The sequence below is a fragment of the Colletes gigas genome, unplaced genomic scaffold (genome assembly GCF_013123115.1).
Source record: "Colletes gigas isolate AHSC1104 unplaced genomic scaffold, ASM1312311v1 Colletes_gigas_Sc00009, whole genome shotgun sequence".
In the NCBI taxonomy this organism is placed as follows: Eukaryota; Metazoa; Arthropoda; class Insecta; order Hymenoptera; family Colletidae; genus Colletes; species Colletes gigas.
The window spans coordinates 3,559,434-3,570,685 of record NW_025106638.1 but is presented as its reverse complement, the minus strand read 5'-3'; the positions used below and the strand labels follow the sequence as shown (position 1 = coordinate 3,570,685).

The 11,252-nt window shown below is 36.2% G+C and overlaps 1 protein-coding gene across 2 annotated transcripts; it reads right to left on the bottom strand.

Moving 5' to 3' along the window:
* Positions 1-1,571: 1,571 nt before the first annotated feature.
* Positions 1,572-8,732, bottom strand: LOC122397151. Of its 2 annotated transcripts, XM_043396086.1 has the most exons (11): positions 8,627-8,732; positions 8,398-8,544; positions 7,987-8,286; positions 7,699-7,926; positions 7,414-7,622; positions 6,848-7,079; positions 6,239-6,451; positions 4,342-5,866; positions 3,056-3,633; positions 2,823-2,950; positions 1,572-2,743 (listed from the first exon to the last, which is right to left on the bottom strand). In XM_043396086.1, the coding sequence occupies exons 2-11, from the start codon at positions 8,521-8,523 to the stop codon at positions 1,867-1,869; spliced, it is 4,416 nt and encodes a 1,471-aa protein (XP_043252021.1). In that variant the 5' UTR covers positions 8,524-8,544; positions 8,627-8,732; the 3' UTR covers positions 1,572-1,866. The 2 variants fall into 2 exon arrangements, with proteins under 2 accessions (XP_043252021.1, XP_043252020.1); XM_043396085.1 differs by having other exon boundaries at positions 8,398-8,692.
* Between the last annotated feature and the right edge of the window lie 2,520 nt (positions 8,733-11,252).

Sequence of the window (11,252 nt, the reverse complement as noted above, 5' to 3'; positions counted from 1 at the left end):
AAAAATCGACAGGGCCTAGTGCCTAAATTTTTCAGCGAAAAAAAAAAATTTCAAATCGTTCTAAAAAAATTATTTTCAGTTGCGGGAGTCAATTTCAATCATTTTTGGTCAATATATATACCCCCGAAATCCTACGCACTTTTGAGAAAAAAATTCGAAAATGTGTGAAATTTTTTAACAAAATTAAAAAATTTCAAACCATTCTGAAAAAATTATTTTCGGTTGCAGGGGTCGATTACAATCATTTTTGGTCATTACACATTCCCCCGAAATCTTGGGCATTTCGGAGAAAAAAATTCAGTACGGGCGGAACTTTAAACGTTAATAATTTCTTAACGAAGCCTCCATCAACAAATTGGTATTCTTGTATTTTTCCTAATTTTGTCCTCTAGAAGTAGTGCAAGCCTACAGTGCTTCATTAAAATCAAAGTTAGAACGGCTGCTACCACAATGGATGTGCGCGCAAGATGTAAATCATCAAAATCTGCAAAATTGTAAGAGGCAATTTTAAAAAATCGCATACCAATGGATTTGGAATAAAATGCTCGTCATTTTTTGTCATTATGAAAATTTCAATAAAATGAAAAATTAAGTTAATAAATTTTTTTTTGTTATAAACAAATTGTATTTTTTAAAATTTTTTAACACCATGTTATTGTACATAAGAAACCATCAACCTCGCCCATTAACAATTTTTTTGTATGTCTTTCCGTTTTCGAGATAGCCGTTTCGAGCCAAAACTTCAAGGGGTGGTTTCACCCCTTAAACTCGAGTTAGCGCAGCTAAAAAAAAATACGTGTCGATTATTTTTGGCTGCTTTATAAGTGTACAAAGTTTCATCAAAATCGAAGCCGGACCATTCGCGATGATTCCTTGTTAGACTGCTGGTCATCGTCGAACCACAAAGTATAAAATTAGTCTAGAGTGAACGAAAAATAGTGATTGCGATACAATATCGATATTTTAAATATACATACACATAGGTACAGTCTTCTCTATTCGTTCTCTAAACTAAATTATAATATTTATAGGTTTTAAATTATGAAAATGTTAGCTTTTTCAGTTAAACTATACAAACTTGTATAGGTTACCGTTGTAAACAGACCTAACCCAAACCCATGATTACAGAGTCGTGTGGTAAGTTAATTTTTATTAGAAACTTCAGTTATATTCTTTTTTTTTCCAAAACCCTAGCCCACTCAAAATATAGATCCTGAAAACATACCGATATTATTCGTTTATGGTAAACATAAGGTACAAAGTCAAATAGTAACTATTTGAACCAATTTTTGTTAAATTTATTTAGATACTTATAAATATTTATGATACAGGCTTTGCATTCCAAATTCAACTTTCTGCAATTCAAATTTATCGTTTTGCGCCCGAAATTCAATTTTTTACAATTTAACCTTTTCTAATAAAAATAAAATTTAATGCAAATTCATTATTAAAATACTCCAAATTTTACTATACGCAATACAAAGATCCGTATGAATTACTTACTTAATAGAAATTACTAATTCATTAGATATGATTTCGTATAATAATTACGACAATTTTGTGGAGATAATAGTTAAAAAAGTGTTATTAATTACATCTATCAAATACTTTTAATTCGAAAAATCAACTAACACGCGTTCCACATTAAATTTCTTTTTTAAAAGAAAGAATGGGATTCTGTTGTTGGAGAATTCGTCGATAGAAAAAAGTAGAGTACGAAAGAAGAAAATGAACTTGATTTGCAAAAAGGTGAATATGATCTGCAAAATGATTAATTAGGAGTACAAAATCTGTAAAGTCCAGTCCTTCCTAAATTTATTATATTCTATAAATATTTCCCACGAAAACTACCAACCCAAAACCTTATTAGAAACCATCCACCTTCTTGCTGGCAGATTTTCCATTAGTCAGGCATAAATCTGGAATAATCAAGCCGTCGCTTTGTTCCCGAATCCGTCTCGAAGCATTCGTGATACTAAAACTGGTCTCGGTACTATTAGAATTCGAATTCTGCAATTTCGGCGTAGAAGTCCTCCCCTTTAAAAGAACGGCTTGCTCCGTGCTCTTGCTGGCATCTTTAATAGATATCGAGGACACGTCGCTGAAGTCGGGTAGACCGTAATTACTATCGAATTGTTTCTTGGCTGGGGAAATCGTTCTTTTCGCGGCGTTCATCGGCGTACGGTCGTCGGAGTTGGACGAGGAGCTCAGAGCGCTGGCTTCTCGAGTCTTCTTCAGCGTTGTGATCGCCCAGTCTAATCCCAATTTCTTTAAGGCAGTTTCCATCTCTTCAGGCGACGAGGGGTACCTTACATCGGAAGACGGCGTGCTGACTATCTGGGAAATTCCAGACAGACCGGAAAAGCTGTTAGAACTCGTAGACGTCATCCTATCTTTCTCATTTCCCTCCAGCTCGTTAGAACCGGGCACCAAACGATTGACTCCATCGCATTCCGACTCCTCTTCCCCCCTTTCGGCCTTCGGTTTTACCGGAGCTCGAGACTCTATCTTTTTTGACACTTTTGAAGAATCCCGAAACGTGGTAGCTTCCTCCGAAGACTGTTTCGAGGTCGACGAGTCGTAAGATTTTTTAAAACGGTTACTTTGGACGTTTGTGAAAGAAACTTTGTTTATTTGGGTGTCTGTAACTTTCTGAGTAGATAGTGGACTCTTGGTTACTGTGTCCGGCGTGTCGAATTCGATTATTGTTGATAGCTCGTGGCCTGAAGACTCAATCTCGGTTCTAAAATTAATTTGCAGTTAGAAAAGTAAATGGGGATTTAATAGGGAAAAGAAAAGAAACAAAAATGTTTGTTTTGTACCTATACGGCCCACTAAGCAAGCTCACCGGTGGTTTGCTTCTTCCGTTGGATAGCATGCCAGTTTCCAAAGATCTTGGGAGCTTTGGAATGTCTGACAATAACGGAACGAAATTTCTGTCTTCTTTCGACTAAACGATGCATAATTCAGAATTGAATTAAAAATTTTATGTTAAAATATAAGGGTGAACTTGATTTACAAATTGGTGAGGATTAATTTAGAGTGTTCCAGTTACCTGTTGGTTGGATTGTTTCAATGAAATATCGGTTTTTGAGCCAGTAGTGTCCGTTGACGTTCGTGTTTCGTTTTCTTTCGTTGCAATCAAATCATTCTTGAAGCTTTTACTCTGCTCCAAAATTTCTTTCGACAATTTTTCTATCACCACCTCATCATGAAAATCTGATTTATCTTGAGAATTAGTTTTCAAAGATGTTGCCATTGTCTGAGGTTTGTATTGTATTTTATACCTATCGAGGTGAATATTCACTCTTTCCTCATTTATGATCTTTGGCTTGGCTTTGGTTTCCTTCGCTTCTGCTTTCGCTTGTGCACTGTGAATAATATTTTTAGGTGTTTCATCCGGTACCTTGATTAAAACACTTTCTTTATCTAGATCTTTCTTCTCCTCGACTTCTGTCTTATTCTTAATAACTCTCTGCGATTCAAGAAGCGTTTTTGTTAGTTGGTCGTGGATAGCTTCTATGTTTTCAACAAGATTCTTAACATTTTCCAGATCGTTGGGCATCATTTTCGGCGATGGTAATTGCATCAAACTGGTTTCATCGCCTGCACTAATTACAGAAAACTCTACACCTGAAAGAAATTATGTTATTTCTATATTTTATTATTCGTTTTTACAGTATAAAGTTTGTATCCCTACTCTTAATATTCCCAACTCAATTTTAAAGGTCAATCAAAGATACTATAAAAAGAAGTGCATACAGGGTGTTCGGCTACCACTGGGAAAAAATTTTAATGGGAGATTCTAGGGGCCAAAATAAGACGAAAATCAAGAATACCAATTTGTTGATCGAGGCTTCGTTAAAAAGTTATTAACGTTTAAATGTCCGCCTGTAGAACGGCAATCTGCGAACAGCTGCGCACGCATGATAGTGGTTCTCATTCACAAAACTGTAAAACTGTTGATACGTCAGTAAGTAGGAGTTGCGCACGCAGCTGTTCGCAAATTGCCGTTCCATAGGCGGAACTTTAAACGTTAATAACTTTTTAACAAAACCTCGATCAACAAATTGGTATTCTTGATTTTCGTCTTATTTTTGCTCCTAGAATCTCCCATTAAAATTTTTCCCATGGGTGGCCGAACACCCTGTACGAATGTGTACTAAATATAACACTTTTTCCCGATCACTCTTGATACCTTTCTTTCCGCAATGTTCTTCGAATTGTTTACTTTAAAATTGATTTTAACTTGCCTGCGAATAAATTGATTTTCGATAACCGACAACAGATTGGGTCAATAATTTTCGTAACTTTTTCAAGATACTCTGGATAAAAACGTACCTTTCTGTTCATTGCGGACTTTCTCAATAAGATTCGTCAAAGAAACAATCCTTTCCGTGCATAAATTTTGCAGATCCTCGTACTTCTGCAGTATCTGAGGGCAATTCTTCAGCGCATAGTTCCGAATATTATCAAACCTTCCAAGCGTCAACTTGCATTCCGGATTTTCGCACGAGCAGACCTCCACAGAGACGATCGGTTGCTTCGAAAATCTCGTTTGCTCGGACAGATCCCCAGAATTGGATAAATTCGTCGACGTCGAGCCATCGTTTTTCGAAGATTGAATGCTGCTATCGTTGAGTTGGAAATCCGCGGAGGCGTATCTGAGCATTCTGTTGATTTTCGCGAGTCGCGGAACGTTCGAAGGCATGCCCATTGTTCGCGGAGAGGGAGTTTCCGGCGTAGAGACCGGGCTCACGTCCTTTTTCAACCGTCTCAAGCTCTCGTTCGCCGAGGAATCGAGCATCTCGAGGATAGAAATATTGTTCAGCGCTTCCAGTATGTCTCTGGGTTTTATCGGCGGAGGGCTTGCAAATGACGTCGAAGTGTCCGAGATTTCCCTCGTTCTCATTTGCCTTCCCCGCGATTCGATGGAATATAATTTTTCTTGAGCCTCGATCGAATATATTCGAGAACTCTGAGTGCTCACGTCCACGACCTGGGGCGGGTTCACCTTAATATCGAGCCCACCCTGGTTCACGTAAATCTTGATCTTCTTGCTGGGCGTGTTCGTCACGGTTTCCAAGTTTTTAACGCCGTTACAGCGCGATTTCGGCATGGTCTTCGAAAACTTCTTCGCCGGGGACAATTTTTGCTTCGCGTCTTGCTTTACGGGGGTTTCTTTCGAACTTTGTTCATCAATTTCGTTGATTACGGAACTAGATTCACTCTCGTCTGCTGGAGCGATAACCGTGATTTTTGGTTCCAGCGGATGGTGTTTCGAGGTGTTGATCTCGTTGTCGATTGAATTGGATTCGACCTGTTTTTCTTGTATCAATTCTACTTGAATGCTTTTGTCCTGAGCGATGTCCTGTTTATCTCCAGTGGTCGTTTGCACGGCAATCTCCACCCTTTTTATCGGGCTCTGCTTCTCCTCGGTCTTGTTTTCATTGCAAGATGTGTTTATTACTTTAATCTCTGGAGAAAGTGGTTTTTGGATACTCGATTTTTCCTTTTCAAACAGAGGCTTCACTGTCGCATTGAAAACATCGTCCGGCAAATCTGCCCCGAATTCTTTCAAGAGTAGCTGTTTTTGTTTTTCAACCTTCTTCAACATGTCTAATATTTGTTCTTCGCGTAAATTGTCATTTTTCACGATGTTCTCGTCAGCGTGGTCCTCCCACACAGCATTCACGTCGACATTATCGTTTTCTCTTGGCTTAAGCGTAATTTGTTTTTCTATTGGATAGGACGAACATTGTGTCAAACATTCTTCGTCCAATAAAGCTTTCATGGTACGATTTATCTTTTTTTTGTGCTGGTTTTGTAGTACTTTTCTTCGTTCCACTTGCGTATTTGTATCTTCCTGGTTATAAGATAATATTATAATCAAAATTTATGGTCCACGTAGGAAGTTTGAATATACGTTTTGCTTTCCAAATTAACCCTTCTGCTAATCAAGTTTTCCTAAAAAAATTTTCTCTTGAGCCGTTGTAATAATGATACAATTCGTCGTAAAGTTATTATTCCGGAATAAAAATTTTATTGTACGTATGTAATAATACAAAAAATAACATAAAAGCATCAGTTAGTTGTGTTTTGATCACTAGCTTGCTAATTACGAATAAAATCAAAAAAAGAAAACGACAAAATGACATTGTATTACTTCGTTTTTCGGTCACTCACAAGGTGCAAAATGGTTAATTTGGAGTGCAAAACCTGTAGAATATTATGTTACCAGATAGTGTTTCGCGTGGCTAGCTTTTAATTTACGTTCCTCGCAAGCCAGATGATTTAAATTCTGGACCAGTGCCTGATAATCGCGACGGACTTTCTCCCTGAGCACAGCGTCTTCGCCACGTTTCTGAGCCTCGGATTTACGATTCTTTGCTAAATGAAATTCGACAGATTGCGCCTGTTCAATTTCTTGCGCTAAATCTATCGCGCTGGGCTGTAACCATACACGAAATATCTGATTAAAAATTATTGTACTGAAATGTATCATTGGAACGTAAAATATATTTTATGACTTATGAAAAAATATTTTGATTTTTTGAATCAATAATACTGTCTACAATAAAATATTTTATTTTAAAGCTTTAATATCCACTGTCGCGTATACATTGCAAAATTTCGGGTATCCGAATATCACAAATTTTCGAATATCTAAATATTAGAAACTTGTAAGTACCACGAGTTTTTTAGTACTCGAAATCAAAGTGAAGTTTAGAACCCTAAAAATTTTAACATTCAATTACTCGAAATTTTTCGACCTAATTCGATTCCCTAAATTCGAATTCCTGTCTATAGCCACAATAATTATTATTCCTTGTCAACAAATACAAACCTCGTTCCACACGTGTATTTTCTCAACCACTCCGGCCGGTTTATTATATGTATTACAATGATGCTTGCTATGATCGTACAACTGTACTTTATCGTTCACCGATTGTCTTATACATTTAGAATGTATAGTATCAGGTACGAACGACGAATCTTCGCTAAACGAACTAGAACTGTCGCTTGAACCGTTGATGATCGAGTTCGAAGTTGATTGCACGTAATCTTCTGGATTGTACCTATTACAAATCACCAAATTTTTTTATATACAGTCATAAAATTATTTTTTCGATTGTACTAGTAACATTTAACATGTTAGTTACCTGTGACCTACCTATCATCTGATAGCGAGTCACGCCTTTCTTCTAAGAGAATTTAGCGACACTATACACAATATTTCGGTAGATAAAAAAAAGAAATTTAAAAAATCTAAATTTACAATATAAAAAGATATTCAAAATTAAATCGAAAACAATTTCCTAGGCTACATTTTATGAAAAGGTTGCAGTACTCGATGTGTTAAGTACATTGTCACCTAAATTATTTTATATGTAAAGTATTATAAAACTATACCTCGAGATTTTATCAACTTTTGTCTGTATAGCACTCGAAACTGACTCAGTTCTCCCAGAATCTTTGTTCTCAGACTCTTGCAACTTATCACATTCAACAATAGCCACAGGTTTCAATGTTGAAGGTTCTACAATTGAACTTATACCATTCCTTTTTGTAGTTTTCGACTTTGAACGTGGTGAACAGGTTTTAAAATCGCTTAAAGCGACCTGTGAAAAATAATTTTACCGAACATGAAAACTTGCGAGTTATATTTTTTGATTTTTTTAAAAACGAAAACTATACTTTAACATAAGATTTGGTGATCTTCCCAGGCGATTTTCGAAAAAAACCCCTCCTCTGCTTTTTTTTCACACATCTACTTTGACTATTTGCTCCGTCGGTTTCCACCTGTGCACTCTCCTTCTCTAGCATCGCGTCTCTAGGAAGTTTAGCCACCATTGTCGACCTAATGTTTTCCAGTTCCCTAACTTTACGCAATCTATCCTGGTGTAACCATTGCGCATTTTCCTCCTGCATAGATTTGACCAGGTCACAAACTTTACAGATCAAAAGAATATGCAAATTTCTTACTTGCGTGTTACTAATCAGTCTAGTTGCTTCTTTTCCTCTTTTAACTGCAGTTAATTTGTTTTGTTTCTCTCTTTCTTGCAACAGCTCGTTATGATTTGGTTCTAAAATTGCAGATATGTGCGCCTGACCAATATCAGCCATGTCTTCCTGATATTTCTGTTGGATCTCCAAGATTTTGCCATCGTACGCTTGCTTGGAATTAAGTTTGTCATTGTTGTCTAACTTTTTTAGCTCTTGCCTAGCTATTGTCTTTGCACGTTCCAACAGCCTGTCGGATATTTCTTTAGATTGCTGTCGTACCTAGAGAAATTTCTCAATAATATACAGTAAATAATATAAAGCATTACAATGCATTTGTAAATATTATTCTTTTTGTTGTTTTCAAACTTTTAAATTATTCATTATGTCTACCTGTTCTAACCGTAACCTCCGACGTCGATCACGCTCATTTTTCTTGATTTGATCTAAATCAGACAGCACCATTCTTCCGCGTCGTATGCTCAAAAGATTTCCGTTTACAGTGACATTGACAGACATAATTTCTTAATATAAGATTACCTGTCATTTAAATAAAACTACAATTAAAATACGCCTTTTCGACTCGAATTTAAACTAGTAAATTCTCTTAATATAAGATTACTTGTTATTCGAATAAAATTAAAATTAAAATATGAATACGCCTCCACGAGTCGAATTTAAATTCGTGAGAACAGCCATCCTCGAATCTGGCCAATCAACGAATTATTGTCGGTCGTTCACGCGACCATAATCAAAAAAACATATTAAGACTTGTTTTTATGTGGCAGTAGAAGTTGAAATATTCAATGCCGCGGAAATTATTTAGTGACAATTTTACTGTCCTTACAGCTCCTTTTACGTACTGTTCGACTTTGTTAAATTTATCTAGTTACTTTGGTTACTTTTCAATACTTGCACTACACTGTAAAATATGAAAAATACGATTCAAGACATCAGGATCTTGCCTAATGACTTTGAAAACTCCAAAGAATCGTTTCTGCGGTTCAATATGGAATACTTTTTTCAACTATTAATATTGCAAAATTTAATTTCCACGGATCTTATCGTTCATTTAATCACAGAACAAATTCATCGGATTGTGTTGTACAATCGTTATTTGAATTGCGAGCATTTACGTGACTTTTTTTTATAATTGTCGATATGGCATTGGGAATCTGCCTGGTTTATAAATATAATCGATAATCGACATGAATAATTTTTTCTTACAAACGGGATAAATATATGGATCTCTGTCGACTTTATGCAACTGTGGCAGCTTGTTGTATGGAGGAAATAAATAGGCGAGACAACAAGAGGAAAGAGAAGGAAAAGGACATGGGGAGTGACGTTTCATATAATACTTTCATACTGGGCCTGCTGTAATAAATTACTCATCGGTAAGGTAACCCCTAACTAACCTCAGCAGGCCCTGCATTAACCTTTTGACTACGGCGCGTCCTAGGAAGAATCAATCAACATAGATGGCGCGATCGTCGCATGCCTGACCATAAAAGTACCCGGAGATTTAAGAGACCATTCTTACGGTTTAAAAAAATAATAAATGCAAATAAATTGAAATATCCAATTTTTATCCAATCCCATGTCGAATCAATTGGTAAAACAGTAAAAGGTGTTATAGTAAAAAAAATGCAGAGAGCGTAAATTTACGCTTTTCGTATAATATTGATAGACTTGTGAAAGCGTATATATACGCCTTTAGCAGTCAAAGGGTTAAACGCCGGGATGGGACATTTAATGGTTTTTTTTTTTAACTCGTTTTCATGCTTCCTCTGCAGTACCTTGGGCTGGCGCCCTATAACCTGCACTTAAAAACGTTTGTTAGGTTCTGGAATGTTTATGAGGATGCGATATTGTAATTTTCCTTGGGTTAGGGCTCGAGGGAAAACTTTCAAAAACCTCGTTTACATGCATGGAAATTTAATGGTTAGCCGAGGAAGGTCTTATAAGAAAAGGTAGTAGGTCGAGCACTTGCGAGAAAGGTCGAGCTCACGTACACGCGGCCCATGCAGTAATATGTGTTTGCTTTTCCCGCCACTCCGTTAGGCGCGAAAGGAACTTCATCGTTATTAGTGTTGCACAATTATACAAAATCTAGCCACACTGTTGACAATATATTTTTTAGTTCGGGGAATCCCTAAATCAGTGTGACCAGATTTGGCATAATTGAGTGCATCAACGGTAACACTAGTAACGACGAACTTCCTTACCGTCTAACATAGATATGATTTATGATTTTTAGTATGGCCCGAAGAGGTTATGTTTCATTCGTTTTTATAGTAAAATATTTTTATACAGGGTATATATCGAGTATGACAGCCACATGTTTATATAATATATTCTACAAATAAAATTAGAAAAGAAACGGTACTGGACGATTTTTAGTGCAAGTCACTGAATAACTATAGATACCGATTTTATGAATAATTGACTTCGTTTTCGCAATGTAATCCCAAATCTGTACCAGTCGAACATCTTCAAACTCGGTTACAAAAAGGTTGGGCTGCCCGGATTACTTAAAATCGGGTTACCTGAATATTTGTTAACAACGAATACCTATTTGGGAACATTCCTAGCAAACGGACCATACACCGATCGGGGTGATAATACGTTATTCGATTCGTCTGATTCAGTACATTATTAATATGCATTTCATTATTTGAGGAAATTCGTTATTTTTATTTAAACTTGTCGTAAAGTTGCAATAGAAACGTAAGATTAAGTATATTTTAACAGGTTCACAGTTAGAAATAAATGACTGTCGTTACTGTATTCATGATGTAAATTATAAATGCCACGTAGTCAAATGCTAATTTGTTAAACATGAATGCGTAAAAGTCATTTTTTTATGCACATACTATGCAGGAGTAGGTTAGGTAGACAGTATGTGCAGCAACAGTACAAAATATTGCACCCCCCCGGGCTTCTAACCTAACCCAGACTTAATTTAGCTACAGATGTCTTAAAATTAACATGTATGCCAACATACAATTATGAGCAACGTCATATTATTATATAACTAAAATTAAATAAAAATACTGTTTTACAATGGTCTTATTTTATAGGACAAATAATGGTCGATTGGCTGTACGAACCTATCGAAATATACTAACCTTACTTTTTTATTGCAACTTTCCGACAAGTTTAAACAAAAATAACGAATTTTCGCAAATAATGAAATGCATATTAATAATGTAGTGAATTAGACGAATCTAATGGCGTATAACTCA